The sequence below is a fragment of the Lissotriton helveticus genome, chromosome 11, assembly GCF_964261635.1.
Source record: "Lissotriton helveticus chromosome 11, aLisHel1.1, whole genome shotgun sequence".
Lineage (NCBI taxonomy): Eukaryota > Metazoa > Chordata > Amphibia > Caudata > Salamandridae > Lissotriton > Lissotriton helveticus.
Genome location: NC_136072.1, coordinates 307,241,019 through 307,260,635, shown reverse-complemented (window position 1 = coordinate 307,260,635; position 19,617 = coordinate 307,241,019). Strand labels below are relative to the sequence as shown.

Sequence of the window (19,617 nt, the reverse complement as noted above, 5' to 3'; positions counted from 1 at the left end):
CAAGGCAAAGGAGAGGCATAGGGGCAGCAAAAAGGCACCAGTCGCGATACAGGAGGATACCTGAACACGCGCAAGGCAATGGGTTAATAAGTGACCCGCCCAGAACCACAGGACGCTGTCCCGTCACCGCCGAGACTCAAACCCGGTACCCAAGACTTGAGGGTGACCGCACCAGCTGGGAGGCCAACTCCTCTCCCCACAGCAGATGACACAGGCGGGCCAGCAAAAGAGAGGAACAAAAGACAGCAAGAATGGCGCCAACAGCGTCCTGAAGGCACCGGAACAGAGGGCAGGAAACGGGAACAATTGCAATGCGCCGCAGCAGACGAGAGGCCCAACACACAGCAAGAAAGGCGCCAACATTCCACAATGCATCGGAACAGAGGGCAGGGAACGGGAACAAAAGACGCGTTCCACACACAGCGCTCATGTTTCCACAGGTACGGAAGAAACACAGCCCCGGACATCTGGCACAAACCCTTCAAACGAGCTTCCATGAACGAAGCAGAGGACACCGGAGACAGCCCCCGAACTGGACATCAGAGGCCCCCGCATGCGTTGAACAGGCAACACTTCAGCTCTCCAGCGGCGCTGCGTAGGGAGCCCACACTGCCAGTGAAACAGAAAGAAAACGGGCAGGAACCACACACAGGATGGCAGTAGCAGAAAAACAGCCACCAAGAGCGCCAGGCAGAAGAAAAAAGGATCCCGAAATCGGGACTCACCAGGAGTGGGGGCCAACCCCAGGAACAAGGCCCCCACATCACCATCGTGCAGAAGCCATAAGGAGCCCATCCAGCGAGGCAAGGCACCCCGGCCAGGCTCGGAAAGACGAGCCCGCGACCCGGAAGCAACCGGGAACTCCAGCCCCAGCCACAAAGGGCCAGGAGGTGCATGCAGCACACAGCAAAGCCGGGAACATCCTTCCAACACCGCACCAAGCAGAGACTGACTCCCAGAAAGCCCGGCAGGCCAGGAGGCAGTCCAGGGAACCCAGCGCCCACACAGCCAGGCAGTCGGGCGGGGGGAAGAAGGGAAGCACTGCCACTCCAGCCCAGCAGGAGCAGCACCAGCACACCAACCATTCTGTCGACAGACAGAAAAAAAGAACAGGAGGGCTGCTGGGTAAGTACTGCTTATGTACTCCTGGGGGGAGGGGCAGTATTAGTGTCCCAGCATTCCTCTTGTTTTTTTCTGTCGGGAGATGGTCATCTCCACTTGTTAGTATGAAGGTGTCGAGGACGAAGGGACCTGGGGGTATTGCCTCAGTCCAGCAATGCGAGCGTCACAAAGAAACGGCTGAAATGCAGAGAGCTGGGAGCAGGTAAGAAATTCTTGAACTTGGCAGCTGAGCTTGGCTGAGATAGAAATAAGATGAATAATAGTATTTACTGAAGTCACTCATATGTAAGGACGCACTTGAGCGACCAGAAGGCAGTTGGAACGCTCGAGACAGGTCCGCTGCGAGTTGTAGAGGCCGTCTATCGAGACGTACAACGGCTACAAATTTTTAATGAGTTCATAAACCAGCAGAGATATCCCAATACCAAGAGGTTTGGCAGAACATTAACACAAGTTGTTGGCTGAACTTCGTTGGCTGAATTTACGTAGAGCAAACAAGACTAGTTAAGCTTTGTCAGAAGACGTAAGCAGACGAATAAGCTATAACTAGTAAGAGGCAATACAGTTCAGCATGAGTAACAAGGTGGCGCACGTTTAATGTCAATAGCGCTATATGTAAAGCGTGTTGAAAGTCAATAAAAGGGTTGTCTCTCACCGGATTACTGACATCCTTAAATGAGCCTTGTCATTGTGTTGAGATCTTCTTGCATCTGCCGACTATGTTGCAAAAGGAAGTATTGTAATATCCAAGGAATGAAGAACAGAATCCGTTCCAGTAAGGTAGGAGGAACTTTATTTGAGCAGTGTCTCCAACAGCGTATACATTTGAATAGCCGGTAACTGTCCCCGTCACACACATTCAAACCACAACAATGCGCACATTGTTTGTGGATGACGCGCGTGCATACACACGCGTCATCCCAACAATAATATATATACCACAGACTACGCTAGTGTTGCATACTTGAGGTAAGGTGCTCCATGCAGATGGTTTGTTAAAAGCAGGTTTAATCCTAGTAGAAGATCTCATCCAACAACCAAAGCCTCAGCATCAACTGACACTCAGCCTCAAGTATCAACAACTCCATTCAAGAGAAGCACTATGACATAACTACATTCTACTAATGACCTAGGCAAGAGGATACAAGAATAGAAGCATACAGAGAGAGCATGTCATCATAGAGAGGAGATACTGCAGCATACTGCACACCTCTTAAGGAAAAATATAAGAGGAAGTGTCTTCCTATATTGACCTACAGCACTGGTCTCTGGGGCTACAGGGAAGTCCATAGTATGCAAAAAGAAGTAAATAGGGTCTGTGGGGGAATGCTAGGGATTCCCCCACCCACTGCACATTTTGTCTCTCATCAAGAGTTAGGTCTAGAATATGTGGAGGATTTTATACGGCTTGCCCCGCTAGTATTAGGTTGCTCAATTTGGGTAAACGAATAAACCAATCTAAACTGGGTTATAATTTTGGATTGTCTCTCATGCGCAAATGGGTTGAAAATCTCCTGGATAAAATATATCAGAGAGACTTCACTTGCTCTAGGTTATCCCTATATTTATGACCACCCGGAGCGCATTACTAAGCAGGATACAGGATTTCTTCTTCTCCTACAAAAGTTTTCTTCTTCTCCAACAGAAAGGCACAGAAAGAAGGCCTTGAATTCGTGAAACCTGCTGTAACGGATTATTGCCTTGTGCAAACGACTGTGGAGACGGCACCTTCCCTGAACCTGGTGCAAGGCACATGGGAAAGCATGCTGCTGACGCGTTTCAGAGTCAGGTGTATTAGATGGTTACTATTTTTTTCGCTAGAACAGTTTTACCCATCAGATATTTGTATCTGCCCCTGTGATTAGCAGTCCACCCAAACCCTGCTACTTTTCGTTTTCTTTTGCAGGTGCTACCTTCCCCTCACTAGGCGTTTTTGCATTTTTACACCATAACTTTAGAAAATGCAGTGGTGCATAGATGGACTGTTATGATATTTACAAAGGTGTTGGAAGTTTCCCGAAAAGTGCACCATTTTTGCGTAAATCTGTTATTTTAAATTGCGATGCTGGCCTTGCCTTTGTGAAATGTATAATGTGAGCCTTTCTTGACGTACATCTGAATGCCTTCCTTTTAATTTACTTGACCGTGCTTCATGATTCTTGGCACTCTAAGATGGCTCTCTTAGCTTGCCTAATTTTTAATTGCGTGCTTCGTTGTATTGGCTCTTCTTTTTAGATATAGAGTATTCATAACCTCTGTGTTCCCTAATACCCATGATTTTTACTTTCGATATTGAACTTTTTAACAGCATAAATTATGGTTTTAGGCAAACAAGAGCATCTATGACACCTGGGTTTCTTAACTCTAACGATGTTTTAACTTGCATGATCGAATATATATATTTTTTTTCTGTAACTCATTGTTTTATTGTTATTACATATCGTTTTTTTACATTGTAAACTATAATGATCTTCTATTGTAAGATCGAATGAAGAACTTTTGATTGGTTTGATTGCTTTACTGCTTAACTAATAGGGGTTTTTGTTACCAAACGTCCTGGTATGCATGATGTCAAACTCAAAGGAAGAATCACTATCTTGCCCCGCTGAGGTTCGACCTACAAACTGAAAGACCCTGCCTTTTCTTGGCATGTACTAATCTTTATATATGTCTCACTCTTTTCTGCACTCAACCATGCACATTGACTATTGCTTCCTATTTATCAGCATCTTGACACTTTATCCAAAGTTCAATAAAAATGGGTTACAGAGAAATACATTAAATGGAAATTAGGATGTTATTATTTGATTAGAGACAGGTTTAGATTTATGTTCAGTCATAGCTAAGGGTAGGATCACAGAAAGGCTTTGAAAAGTGGTAAATGGTAGAGATAGCTTGGGTGAAGGTACAGGTTAAGGATAAAGTTACAGTCGGTGTCAGGTTAAAGGTCAAGGATCTAGTGTGGCTCTGTCTCAGGTTAATGACAATGTAATAGTAAATGCCAAGGTTAAGGTTAGATTCTGGATTGGATTTAGACATGGGTCAAAGTAGCAAATAGGTTCAAAGTAGAGTTAGGGGCAGGGTTAGGGTAAGGGTTAAGATAAGAGTTTGAATCAGATTCAGGACAAGGGTCATGGCTATCATTTGCGTAAGGGCCATGTTAGTGTTCATGTAAGGATGAAAGTCAAGCGAAGTGCAAGAATGGGGTTTATGATCAAGAAAATGACTAGGGGCAAGGATGGGGTATGTACTAGTGAGGGTAACTATAGGGCTCAAGGAAACATAAAGGTTTTGGACTTTGGTAAGGTTTAGTAACAGGCTTTGAATAAGATTATGGTTGGTACATGGCTAGAGCCAATGTCAGTGATAGGGCTGGAAACACCCTTTTAATGAGGTATGGGTCAGGCTGAGATTAGCATTGGGCCTCGGATCAAGGGCTAGGGTACTGGTTGTCAGTCAGTCAGTCAAGAGAACTTTATTTCGTTAACACAATGATTGGTTGTCATTAGTGATAGGATTTGAGGTATTGCTACAAACACATTTAGAAAAATATACTAAAAATGTATGTATCATTGAAAATCATTTCAGTTATCATTGAAAATATTTGGTTGGTTGATGGTTCAATGCAAAGAAAAGTAAAATCCTACTTTAACAGTTCCTTTGACATCACACTTCTCTAAAATGTGCCGAAATGAAATGACATATATCTTATTAATCCTGAGTAGCCTCCATTGCTTCCTTATTCTGAATGGACTTTCAGTCACAGTGCTGCAGCCACTGCTCGTTTGGCAGGACTCAGTACTTCTAGAACTGAAATCAGATAGAATCAAATCTAATTTCAGCAGGCTTTAAGTAATGTTATACCCTTCTTGGCCCATCTGCCCTTGGTGTAAACCTTACCTCATAGTATGGCATGAGATGTGCTGTCCATGGAAGCTTTTGTCAATTAAAGTGCTTTTTAGAAGAAACAGTGGCAAAAGTTTTGACCTACTCCAACAGTGACTTGTTAGTCCAGCTATTTAGTGGTCACTGGAGCACAATCCACTGAATGCCTTTGGCTCAGACATAAAGGGCGGGACATCAGGGCTTCCTTTTATCAACCTTAATCTTTAAAAGTCACAAACATCTTGAGTCCCTCCCAAACTCACACACAGTTGACTGAAAGCTGCTGCAGAACCGTTTTTTGTTTTTACGATTACTGAGTGAGAAAGTGCAAGGTTTCCTGTTTTGCCTGTGATAGCTGCAGATAACTTTGAGTGTCAGCGACAGGAAACTCGCATCACTTCTGCAATGCAACCCAACAGAAACCGATGAGTTCTTTCACTGGAGGCAAAACGCAGAGCAGCTAGAAAAGCCCCAGCCTTGCTCACATGGAAGGCACGGTGGAGAAGAGCTCCGAAGAGCCCCCAGTGTCCATAACGCAGGAATGCGCCCAGAACATTCAGGAGGTCGTAGAGAGCTCAGGAGGGGATAGACTGTCTTTTGATGACGCCGGCCTGTCGCTGCTTCTTCAGAATGGCCTGGAGAACCTTCGGTTGGAGAACTCCCTCACGGATGTGGTGCTCTGTGTGGAGAGCAAGGAATTCTGTTGCCACCGGGTGGTCCTGGCTGCAGCCAGCAATTATTTCAGGTGAATTGTCCCTGGTTTCTTACATTTTTGTAGAATGTCGTAGTGTTTGGTGATTTAAGTAGGAGCATTCAATTTCATAACATATTTCATATTCATTTGAACGTAAATTATCCTCTAATGGCTACAAAAAGGTCGTTTCAGGCTGTGCCTGAAACAATTTACCAGTAAGGTATTAAATAAATAAATAAATCGTCCAGAAGCATTGTAACAAGTTTGACCTCCACTGTTTCCGTAGTCTCTCTCGAAATATGATACTTCGCCGTTATTTCCTGAGACTTCATAATAAGGAAGAACCCGCTGCCTGTTTGAAGGAGGATGTTGGCCACTGTACATTCCTGCGGCGCCCACCGCTTCGATGAGACGAAAGCATGAGGCTGCTCTTATCTGTGTTAAACAGGGCTGCAGCTGTGGAACTTTAACCTTCTTTACACAAAGTATTTTGGGTTTGTCACTTGTCAGGAATAGTTTGCTTTTTATGAAAGGCCTAGGGAACATCTGACGAACACTTAAAACGTTTTTATCAATACTCATGTAGCTGAAAACTTTCCTTGCCTATGTCGAGAACAATAGCAGGTTTATGAATATTTTGGGGAGCCCTTGCTAGGAACAGGCACAGCCTCCTTGGTATCCCGGCGTAGCAGCTGTGGTTCAAAGAGCCTGCAATGAGGGGGCTCCTAGTTGATGACCTATCACAGTCATGGGGCCCCTCAGGACCCAAGATCCCGGTGCCACTGCGCCCGCTGCACCAATGGAAGCTACGCCCCCGGCTCGGACCTGTGGAAGTAACAGTGTTTGTACCCCCTTCATGGATTTATAGGCTGCATAGGATTTTAAGCCCAGTGTGGGGGAGCTGTACAGATCCTTCGAAGGCCCCTCAGCGAGTTTGTGCTTCAAGGCAAACTATCCTTATCAAAGTCCTACAACATTTGGGAAAAGCTACTAACAGACTCAACAGTCCGATTACTGCCCGTGGGGTTTGCGTTTTAGTTAGACTAAATCACGAGTGGGAATACTGAACAGCTGAGGTTGACCCGAGCGGATGTATGACGATACAACGCATGGTATTACCACACGTACCGTTACAACGCAGGTTTTTCAACGCAAGTCGTTACAACGACTTGAGTTGGGGGGCGCTGGATAGTGAATAGTTTAATTTACTATTCCAACTCCAGTCCCCGTGGATAGTAGGGAAGGTGTTAGATTGTAAATTAAACTATTCCCTATCCTAGAGCGCCCTCCAGCGAAAGTCGTTGTAACGACTTTCGTTCTAAAACCTGCGTTGTAATGGTACCGGGTTGTTAGGGCTTCGTTGAAAAGGATGTTCCTCACCTGAGCATCTGTGTCCTTGTGGTACACTCATGAGTTGGCCTGTCTCTTCCAGAGCGTGTTTTCAATCAGGCGCTCAGTCTTGGCACTCTAGCCTTTGGATACCTCCTTGGACGGGGTAGACCTGATGATATCTGATAGCTGTGTCCACAGGGGTAATGCAGTCCTCTACAGTCCCTGCAGTGCATATGGCCACACCTTTCAAAGGGCCACCATTCGGCCTAAAGCCTATGAGTATCTGTGAGATATGGAATCTCATGGCCCACTCAATCGCATTCTGCAGGGGTCCCCATCATTTTGTGTTAGGCTGAGTCAACAAGATAAACACATTTTAGATCGAAGAAGCCTTCCTATCCATGCCTTTGGTGCTGTTCTCTTGGATGTCTTTATTGTTAGCCGCAGGGAAATCGACACTTTGTAAGGATTCGTCTTTTAGTAGTTAGTTGTGGTTCGCTTTAGTTTTGTTCTTGATCAGTCTTCGTGAAATCACCCTGCCCTGGCATCTGGGAAGAGTAAAAGCGCCTGACTGTCGGCTTCTTACTGCGGTGAGACCACCAAACATCGCCGCAAGGATGTTAGGTTGCATAAGTGTGACATTTCTCTTTTTTGGTGGGCTTATGTGTGACATTTCAATGCGTGGTGCTTGTGTGGGACATTTTGAGTGACACTTTAACACGAGAAGAAAATAGTGATTATGTGTCATTTAATGGCCTAGAACCAACCACTCCGCACTTGGGCAGCTGAAGCATAATTGCTAACCTACTTCCTCTGTCTGTCTTTCACACAGACAACTAATGATGGAATGTGTATCTGTGGCGAGGCCCAGTATAAATACAAGTTAGAATTGCTTATTGCACTAGCACTAAAAGATTGTTAGATGGTTCCCAACAGCCCCACCTTTTATACGGTGAACATAATGTGAGCAAGTTTCACCCAAGTGACATTTGATACCTCAATTCCCATTAGCAAAAATGTGCCCGTTGTAAAGCTCGAGTAAGGTCTACACATTTGACTATCATTCCACGATCAAAAAAAGCGCTCAGAGGCGGGAAGTGTGTAAAGATTTAAGTTGAATATTTGTTGTCATTCTGCTGTGATAGGTTTATTTTTCAGTGTTTGCTTTTTCTGTACAAATCTAGGTTCGGTTTTTAATAACTGATCTACTATAATAATTGCACATCAACAAGTAATTAGGAGAACGACCTTTCGAATTGTTTCATTGAATTTTGTTTTTACGTTTGCCTATTTTTTGCACAAATTCTGGATTGGTTTTAAACACATATCCGTTAAAAACATTTGCATACTAGCAAGTAACTAGCTGAATGAGTTCTTGAATTATTTTGCACATATTTATCATGGCTACACAGCGTAACATATCATAGTTGGTTTTTAATTAGCGAAGTTGTTATGGTTTTAACTAACTGAAACATAAGCTTAAATTTGCTTTCAAATATGCCCCTATTGCTTACAATTATCTAAAATACCATTATAAGTTTGTGTTTCAATATGCAAAGGAAATGATGCAGAATTAATGTTATGCAGCACTGCTATCTTCTATACCATTTTAGTACTCCATTGACTGTCCAGTCCAGTTCTCACTTGAGCTGCCATGAGTTAGAGCATGCAGACAGCATTAGAGATCACCGGCAGTACATGGGAGTCAGGGGAGAGGATGTGGTCCGTCGGCTAGACTGCCGACTTTGGTGCTGGAAACTAGGGTTTGAGCCTCGGGGTCGCGTCATCATCCTATGATTCTGGGTAAATCACTTGATCTCCCCGTGCCTGAATGTGTAAGTAACCAGTGCTCAGCTAAAGCGCTCCAATACCTTTGGGTCGAGTTCGCGCTATATAAATATGCAAAAAAAAAGCCTTGAGGTGCCTCCCACAGGGTGCAGGGATAAACTGTACCTATTCTCTTTACAATGATATTATGCATTCCGGTTGGAATGATTGTGCCCATTGTAAAGAATAGGACAGTTCTTTACAGTTGGTCCCAGTATCCAATTGATGTCGGACGGACTCAGGTCCGTCTGATATCGAATGGTGTTCAATTCCTGCGTTTCAAGGGTTCCACATGCTCAGCTACAATGGCGAGGTTGTCATTAAGGCGGGTAATGGTTGGGCCACTTTAAATGATTCTGAACGAGGTCGAATGCTGGTTGGAAGGGGCAGATGAGGGGCAAGTTGATAATCGGTGGGGCAAATTCCAGTACGGCAAGAGACTGGAGCTGGTTCCGGAGGTGGTCACTGGTTTAACAGGGGACATGTTCATTTGCCACCAGTTCCTTTAACCTGATTTAATTGCCTTGGGTTGAGTGAGGGTTATGTTTCATGGCCATGCCATTACTGGTTCAGGTGATCGGGTTGTGGGTCCGGGCCCCACGTTGGGGTGAATGAATACATTTTCCTTGCTGGTTGTTCATCCTCCGCTCAATTCGAGATGATGTTTTACAATGCCCGTTCAGGCATCTTGAGCTGCAAGATTAATTTAGTCTCAGACAGAGTGGACACTTTTCACAAGTGTAAATAGGTTTGTGTATTGGGCATGGATGACTTAAGTTTAATTCCAAACATTGACGCCACATGCACGCACTCCGCCTCGGTGCCAGGACCTAGTTAGACCTCCAGGTGGCTGCTCTACTCTTTTGTTGAAGTTCATCCTCCCGCCATTGCTGATTATGTATTTTAATGATAAAGATTTTCTCCCACAGGTATGGCAATGTGCTCATTGTTCTGCTCGCCTGAAGTAATATTTTGTGTGAGTTCAGTGTTGGGAGGTCCTAGGATGAGGACCCCCAAGATTATAGTACCCGTTGGTATGTAATCCAGGCACTATTTGGCCATAAAGGTGGGCGCTCAGTTTAGTTTACTCACCCACTGGCTGTCCTGGATCTCCCGTAAGCTAACTCAATTTTGTATTGCCTTCATGTGCAAAAATAAATCTGCAGCAAGTTTTTCTCCAGCAAATGATGGTGTCGTAGTCCTTTCTTTTGGTGCGCCCATTTTTTGTGTCACTTGCATGCCAGAGGTAGGAGGGGGCTATGGGGTATCGGCATTATGCATCAATTACCCCAGGAAGAGTAATGCCATGCAGTGATTTGCACTGTGTTGAGTTAGTCCTGCTTTATGAAGCCACTCAGGACCATGCAAGGTGGCTTGCGTGGCTTTATAAATCGCATTTTGGACTTGCGTCACTCTTGCACCACGACACAACTCCTCTCATAAATGTGCCTCTAAACTTGAAAGTATCATGCTAACTGGCAAATTATTTCATTAATTCAGGGTCAACAGACCAGAATACAGCCAGATTCACAAAGAGTGGTACTTCAGAGGCAGGGTTCTGACTCCTTATAGCCTTTCAGGCTCTGTACCATGGACTCTAGAGATTGCAATTTAAAAGCTTGCTCTGTCAGATGCTGCTCTGAGCTCAACTGATTCAGTTGATTTGGATGATAAATCATGGCGCATGCGGTAATGCGGGGATAACATTTAAAATGCATTAGTTTAACCCTCAATGTGTGACACTTGACAGGCTTGCAAGTGTGAGCATATACACCTAACAATGGTTCAAGAGGCAAATTGCTTCAAATATATACACTATAACACAAAATCCAAATCTCAAATCAAACAATTATGCAAAGAAATAAAAAAGAAAGAAGGAAAGAAGAAGAAACCCCAAATGCAAAAACCAATTTCCCAAAAATATAAATATCAAAAATGTATTACATATAATAAAAACAATTAAAACAATCACGCTCAAGACAAAATGCGGGTATGAAAACAATACATATCACAGATCAGACAAGTGGCAAACAAAAAAATATACGTTACAATAAAGGAACAACATATACAAAAATAATGTGTCACTTCCTGAATTCTGAACGGAATACGGAAAGGAATACCTACTGCTGTGAGGAAGTATTTTGGTGATTTGTTCACCAGACTGCAGACTCTATTTCCTGATCAAAGGATAGATGTGACTAATTTGAATTCCAACACTAATCTGGACGGGTTGAAGCAACACTTGCCATTTTATTAATCCCTGACCAACCTAATTGAAAGATGGTTGGACCGTGTGTTTAATCAGAATTGTTTGTGACGCTCAAGGGAAATCAGAGTCCTGATGATGACCGTGTAATTGTACAGTGGTCGAAACGCCGTCGATGCTTATGTGGCCAAAAATTATCTAAGGACACATTATTTTTGTATATGTTTTTCCTTTATTGTAACGTATATTTTTTCGTTTGCCACCTGTCTGATCTGTGATATGTATTGTTTGTAAACCAGCATTTTGTCTTGAGCGTTATTGTCTTAATTGTTTTTATTATATGTAATACATTTTTTATATATATTTTTTTGGGAAATTGTTTTTTGCATTAGGGGTTTCTTCTTCTTTCCTTCTTTCTTTTTTATTTCTTTGCATAATGGTTTGATTTGAGATTTGGACTTATGTGCTATAGTGTATATTTTTAAAGCAATTTGCCTCTTGAAGCATTGTTAGGTGTATATACAGACTGTCCTTGGTTCAGGTTCGTTGGACTGCCCCTTTGGACTGCCCCTTTGGTTGGTAATGATGCAAATGTGAGCAGTCATTATGTCACTGGGAGGGAGGGGACTGACGTAGTAGACAGCGAATGAGGTAGAGATACTTTCTGGCTCTGTAAAGCTCTTCACTAGTTGTGCTGTCTGACTGCACAGCTTGGAGCACTTAAGGCAATTGCACATTTATCAGCCATTTTATAGGAGTGTTAAGCTTATATTGCTATGATATATAAGAAGATGCACGCATATTCAGTGGGATGCATGTGCACAAACATGAGTGTCTTGAGGGTGAGGCTGGAAACAAATACTCACAGGTCTTGAAGGTGAGGTAGGAAACAGGTCCTGCTTTGATCTCCCAAAATCTTAACACTTATGCTCGTTCAAGTATGAGTTTCCTTATTCAACCTGTTAAATCCAAGGCTATTGTGCATAACCCAGCTACTTGAGGCCCATCAAGAAACATGGATCTCCCACCTGAAGCAACACCTTTTGTAGTGATCCATCCCTTAGCAACCCCGGCTCAGAATCCTGGGAGAGCTTGAAAAATAAATCAATACATTTGGTGGGTGAGAAAACCGGCCTGTCCCAATGTGTTTTTGAGGACCTGAAAGTGGTTAGAAGGGTAAACGGGATCGTCAGTGGAGTCAAGCCCTATCCAGTGACTGCATAGTAATGACATTTAAGACCCCTTTCTGGCGCAATCTATTTTGAACAAAGCTATAGTCAGTTCTTCTACTTTTCCACACCCAGTGGTTGCTCTCCCTTTGGTATATTTCTATCTCCCTCCTACCTTTGTGGGTGGGTCCCTCTTTAACCAGGTGCATCATAATGACGCGATGCTGGACTGTCGTCCCCCCATCCTTTTACTTAGTGTGAGTTGGGTGGCACAGAGTGACTCCAATCAGGTTGTGCACAGACCCTTTTAGACGTGGTCCATTTGCCCTTGAGTTCAACCCCCACACCTCATGCCAACTGTGACTGGCCATACACCGTCAGTTCTCAATCCTGTGCCATCAACTATTGAGCTGCCCTCCTGTCAAAACTTTCTTTTCTGGAATGTGGAGGGTCTCCGCTCCAAGTTACTTCTTCCCTTCTGGATGGAATTTGTGTCTACAGTTTTGTTTCTCTTCTTCCAGGAGAATTGGACGTGGACCCCATACACATAAGCAGCTTTAAGACATTCCACCTTGCCGCTGTACCATCTCTTGCCGACAGACCCAAAGGGGGGGTTCTCCATCTTTGGTTGTAACTGTCTGCCTTACTATACAATTAGAATTGACTCTCCCTCACAGTTTTATTTGATCATTATTGGTAATTTTACCATTAATGTAAACCTTGTTGTTGTGAATTTTTATAATAATATACCTTTCCTTGCCATTAATTTGGTCCTTTCCGAGCTTGAACAGGAACTAGACAAAATCAGTGGCAATAAAAGGAAGGACATTTTTATGTTAAGGGGTGGTGATTTTAATATCCGTCTTTGTCCTTTTCCAGCTAAAGAAATCTGTGATCTGACTAACTCAAGCAATGATGATCTAATCCAGTTTTCCTATTGTGGATACAGCCTGTTGTTGAATAACACATTGTTGAAATGTAATATTGGTTTTCTAATGAGTTATGCTCCATGTGTTTCGTTCAAGCCTACATGCTGCGGGGAGGACATTGTTCTATTATCACTTATATTCTATGTTCTATTAATTGTCAGTCTATTTTAGTTGACTTCAAGATGCATCAGACATGCAAGAGTGACCATTGTTCTCAGTCCATATCGCTTAGGCTGGATTTCAGTCGCCATAATACTCACATGGAACACCTAATTGATAATTCAGGTTTAGCAGTTTGCAATGATAATTCGCTTAAATGGTTCTTGAAAAATTAGTCATTGCTTAAAGGGGTGCTTTCGATATTTGTTTTAATATGTCTTCCAAGAACATCGATGTTAGGTCTGCTCGTTTATTAATAACATATGACATTAAAACAGCACTTATCAGACTGCCATCCAAGACCAATTCACAAAGGCACCGATGGTTTGATAGCAATTGCTCTAAAGCTCACAAACAGCTTTACAAAATGTGTCCCGTTGTCCCTGGGAGGTCTGAAAGTGTAGATCAGAATATAAGCAAGCCCTAAAAAGAGGAAAAGGGATCCAAAAAGTCGAGCTTGGAATTCTCTGATAGAAGCCAGTGTGTTAAGAGATACCTGTACTTTTTGGTGGTTCGTTAACATCCCCCTCCTAAGGGTTGAATCCCCTCCTATTCTTGAGGTGGCAATTAATGAGTCAGAATGGGTTACTCATTTTTTGAAGAAATATTCTAACCCGACTCTGCTGTACTCTGAACTCGATACTACTCTCCTATGGGTATTGTGAATTTTTACCTCAGCAGCTTACCTTTTACCTTGAACATAGTCAATAGAGCCATTACTGATAGCAAGGGCCGTAAAACCCCAGGCCCGGACAGAATTCCAGTTGATTTGTTTAGGGCCAAAATCCATTTGTTGATCCCTATCATAACAAGAGTGTGACGGGCCTGCTGCCATTCTGGCTTTCTTACAACCTGGTCGGTGGCCATAATTGTCCTTATTTTCAAAAAGGGTGACCTTGCAGAACCTGCTTGGTACCGCCCTAACTCATTCCTCGATTCTCTGATTGAAGTAATTGGGAGACTCTTGTTGAATGGCTTGGAGGAGTGGGCCGAGTGCAATAGCATACTTGCGGATATCCAGTATGGATTCTGGAAAGGTTTGGAGACAATTGAACAGAGTCTTAACTTCGATTTATTTGTTGGCAAATATATTATTACAAAGAAGGGCGACTGTTTTGAGCTTTTGTAGATCTATCGAGCACTTTCGATAGCATCCTGCATAACAAACTACAGACCATTTTACAGGAACTGGGGTTGGACCATCAGATCATAGCCTTTCTGAGAGCTTTATATTTTGAGGATAAGGCGAGAGTACCATATGGCCTCAAGGGAGAATGTACTAGCACTTTTGCTCTTGGGAGGGGGATCAGACATGGTTGTGACCTTGCACCATTTTTGATTACACATTACATTAACAGTTTAGAGACCACCTTATGCAGCACTTGCTGCACCCCCACGCCCCCAGGTCAGCCACCGACCTATACCTTGTCTGCTTTATGCTGACGATTATGTGCTCGTGTCTTGAACCCCACTGGGTCTGCAGCAGTTACTCAGTAGATTTCCAGACTACATGACCTTGGTTTATCTGTTAACATAGGAAACTCCGTTGTTATGATTTTCGGGGGGAGGGGGGGGGGGGGTACAAACAGAAGTTTCGAGATTTTAGGATTAATAATGTAACATTAAGTTTTAGCTTAACCTTCTGTTACCTTGGAATTTTATTCGATGAATGCAGCTCATGGACCACTGCCATAGAATATAGATTGCAGTATTTTAACAAATCTATTTCTGCTCTTCTTAAATTCGCTAGTAAGCTAGTGGATAAACCAGTTGGGGTAATGTTAACTATTTATAATTCTAAATGTGGATCCATAGCCCTTTATGGAGCGGGAGTCTGGGGATTTAAAAATGTTTTTGAGCGCACGAAATTAGAGAATGTCTTTCTTAGGAACGTTTTCGGCTGTCCCTAGCAGTTGATCTAGCTTTGTTTGCCATGCAGAGTTGGGAGTTCCGTTTTTAAATGAGTTGATCAATATCTAATCTTTATAATTGTGGCATAAAATTTGGACTAGCGGTGTTATCGTCTTAAACCGTATGATTTTGAATGATTGCTTAAAATTAACTGTGGCACATTTTCGTGGTTTAGGTATGTGAAACTCTTCTGCATGAATCTCAGCCATCCTAAATGTCTTTGATACACTTGATGTTTTATTTATTATGAGTAGAAAAGACTTAAAAAATCGATGTTTATCTCACCGTAGCGGCCAAAGATTTTTAAGGGACATGGCCAAACCAAGTGTCATTAAAAATCAACTTACACTGCTTACTTATGGGGTTCAGCCATATCTTACTGCAGTTCACATTTCTCAGCATAGCTTTGTTTTAGCTTGTTTCCAACTTGATATATTTCATTGTCTAATTACCTTCCTACTAATTAACGATTGGTCAGTGATTTTTAAAAATTGTCCCTGTGATGGGCTTTCGACTCAAAGCACCTAGCATTTTCTGTTTTTATGTCCCTTTTCTGCTGCACCACGCAAATGTTACATTTGACCTATTACAATATCAAACACATATCACAATCAGACAATACATATAAAATAATTTTTTCATCAAATCATAATATAAAAAAAGGACACATGAATGTCAACACCAAATGATAAAATACCACAAGGGTTTCTAAGTCTGAGTAGGTAAGATGACAATCTCTATTCGCGTTTCGGCGTAACCAACGTTTGAACGACTCTCTTGAATCTTTCGATTAGGAGCCCTGATTGTATTACTCCGCATTGTCGTATATCCTCGACTCTGCACTTCTAAAGCATCAGATAGGTAATTATCCACTATCACAATAGCCTCATTGCTTGGATGCTCCATGCAATGGGTTTCTCAAAGCCTCTTTTTTATTCCATTTAGAAGCCGCTTCATATATTTAGAGACCGTTGTCCAGCTCCCAGTGGCTCTTAAGTATATAATATCTCTAGGTAAGCCTTGATCAGTTTCATAACTACGGGCACCTTATATTATGTTTTTTAGTCACATATTTTCTTGCCTTTCATCACGGGATACCATCTGGTTCTTTATTTCCATGTATTTTTCACACAATATATTAAGATCTTTGTCACCATTTTGGGGTCCCTCTTGGGCTATTCTCTCCTCCCTCTGGTACACTTTGTTTATTGTTATTACTTTCTGTTTTTAATTTCATTCCTTGGTTCCATTGCCAAATGCTGCTACTTTAGTGCTCCATTGTAACACCCTATTATATATGTATCATGCACCATGTTTTCTGCGTAACAGACTCAGGGCCAGATGTAGGTAATCCCTGATTACCGATCCTTAAATACCGAATCATACCGATTCGGTATTTAAGAACAGGCAATCGGGATGTAGGTATTTTTACCGATTCAATTACCGAATCGGTAAGATTCGGTAATTACCGAATCGGTATTTACCGATTCTGTAATTACCATTGATTCTTATGGGCCTTGAGGCCCATAGGAATCAATGTCAATTACCGAATCGGTAAATACCTATTTGGTAAAATTACCGAGTTTACAAGGGGGACAGGGTGTCACTTTGACACCCTGTTGCGCCCCTGATTCTGGCTTGTGTGCAATGTGACACACATACATGCCCTTAGGGCATGTATGTGTGCCACATGGCACGGTGTACATGCACAGATGTGTATGTACACAGAAATTCATTATTTACCACCAAGTATTATTTGGTGGTAAATAACGAATTCCTACAGGCCTGTGGCACTGTTTTCAGTGCCACCTACATCTGGATTTACAGAATCGGTAAATTTACCGATTCGGTATTTTACCAAATCGGTAAATATACCGAATCTGTAACTTTACCGATTCTGTAAATTTAGGCCCCCTACATCTCAAACTCCAAATACCGGTCGGTAACGGCCGAAATCGGCCGTTACCAACCGGTATTTGGCGACCTACATCTGGCGCTCAGTGTACTGTATTGTTGTATGCATAATGTCAAGTCATTTATATGTTTTTATTGCATACAGAAATTCAAGTGGTTCTCCTAAAGAAGGCGTTGGTTACGCCGAAACGCGTGTAGAGATTGTAATCTTACCTACTCAGACTTAGCAACCCTTGTAGTATTTTATCATTTAGTGTTGATTCATGTGTCCTTTTTTTGTACTATGATTTGATGAAAACATTATTTTATATGTATTGTCAGATTGTGATATGTGTTTGATATTGTGATTGTTTTACAATTCAGATTTTTACACATGCAATAATAAAACGAAAAAACTTTTACAACTTTTTCGTCTGTCAGTACACTGAGTTTCTGTTTATTAATCTGTATGTGTCAAACCTGATTTTAGACAGGTGTTCAGTTGCCTAGGAATTGTTATTACTCAAAGTATTGTTTCCCTGTCCTAGGAACGTTTACTAGTTTCAGGGGGTCCCTTTTTACCTTATTTGACATTTGACCTATTATACATGATAAGAAGTTTAAGCAATGTCTGGCCAGCACTGCTGTTCGTAAAACAACTGAATTCTATAGCAATTTCCTGTAAGAGTGCTTGCTTTTTATGTTCTGTGATACGGATAAGGAAAAGCCTAATTGTTTTGTAACAATGTTCATGTTTGATTTTATTGGTTTGCAATTGTATTGTGATAATGTAAAATAAATATTATTGGTTTGTGAGATTTTATGATTTATTTTTTAAAGATTTTCTAATAAAGCTAATTATTAAAAAAAAAAAAAACAAGTCCTAAGCATATTTACAGTCCACCTTAAAGAATTATACGACACCTATATCAAATTTAGAATTTGCAATGTAAATGTGTATATTGTGTAATGTATATATCGTACTGTAGCAATTCTAATAGAATTTTCTTGACATGTCCCTTCCAAAGCCTTAAACCCATGAATTGAAGAGGTTGTTACACCTATGGAGATGGAATATCATGTGATGTTAAAGAAGATGGATTGTAGAGGAAAGGACTTCACTTTGTGTTACTATTACATCAATGTCGAGAGCTTACCAGAATTTTTGAGTATCCAAAATAAGACAGTGTGTTTATTGCAGTCAGACGGAATGTTTTAGGATGCTGTTCTCAGCCTGTGGCTGGGCATCCTTTTGACATCGACGTAATATCATTTCCCCTGTTGTGATGACCCAGATAGGTGTTCTTTGATCAGTGAAAGAGTCAGACGAGAAGGGGCGGTGAAGGGACTGCAGAGCCCTGCGCTGTGTAAAGGATGCCAAACTTGGGTTTCTGTATATGTTAAGTCGATGCCATGAGTTATGAGAAAGAGGTTTGGACAACCTGTCAGACTGCCCTTTCTAAAATGGTGGTCCATTCATGGGAATCTTCCTGAGGTTCCCTGTCTAACATGAAATCAAGTATGTGATATCAGTTCTTGTTTGAAACATGTCTGATGACACATTTATGAGCTATTCATGTGTCCCAACTCATTTGTTCCCTTATTTTTTGTTATGTTGATCATAATTTTGCTACTATTTTTGTCCATGATTTTTGTTCCTTATGGCTGAAACTCCCATTGAATCTCATGCTGGATGTCTTTGCCTGGGTGTTTTTTCTTCCCTGATGTCAGGGAGAGATTGGTGCATTGCAATTTACTTTGGCAATATTCTTCAATTGAGAACTGCATGAATGGCAAAGAGGTTCTTTGCACTTTGTGGCTTTTACCTTCAAGCTGGGACCCCTTTAAGTTGAAATTTGACATCTTCCATGTGAACGATTTTGTGGACAATGGCTACTTATTGGACTCGCCCTTCCTTTGAGCAATCAAGAAGGAAACTTGATAGAGCTGCAGAGCTGCCAGTCCTTGACTGGTTCTATATATTTAGAGTTAAATGCTTCCATTGTGTGACAGTAAGTTCATGCTTTTTAGGTCTTGCCTGACCCAGCGCTTGCGCTGGTCTGTCGAGACTTTAAGTAAGGGCTTCAAAAAATGCCACAGCCGGCCACAGCTTGCAGTGCATGTGCGCGGGTGCGCGCTTGAGCAGAAGCGCCATATGGCGTGATTACTGCTGCGCACGCACCACTCGCTGTGCGCCTGCTCGGGGCGAGCCGGCGCTGTATTGTTACAGGACAGCCCAGTAAGCAGTTCTTGTCCCCGGCTGGCAGCACGTAGGAAAAGGCGGACAAAGAACCCCCCCCTCCGTAAACACACACACACCCCGCCCTCCCACTCTTTCTAAAGCTTCAGCTGTCTACAATGCGTGCACGTCTATAGCCACACAGGCAGTAAACATAACAGATACAAGTGTAAGCATATATACAGACTGCGCCTAGGAACCAACTCCCATTACTGCTTCCAACACAGTTTTACTTGCATTTTGGGAGATGA

The 19,617-nt window shown here is 42.3% G+C and overlaps 1 protein-coding gene across 2 annotated transcripts in view; it reads left to right on the top strand.

The window, feature by feature from the left end:
- Positions 1-5,365: 5,365 nt before the first annotated feature.
- Positions 5,366-19,617, top strand: part of KLHL6 (kelch like family member 6) — an 815,903-nt gene continuing 801,651 nt past the window's right edge. For both annotated transcript variants that reach the window (XM_078665473.1, XM_078665472.1), the window contains exon 1: positions 5,366-5,752. In XM_078665473.1, the coding sequence (XP_078521599.1) occupies positions 5,493-5,752 (260 nt within the window). In that variant the 5' untranslated portion in view covers positions 5,366-5,492. The remainder of the gene's footprint in view (positions 5,753-19,617) is intronic.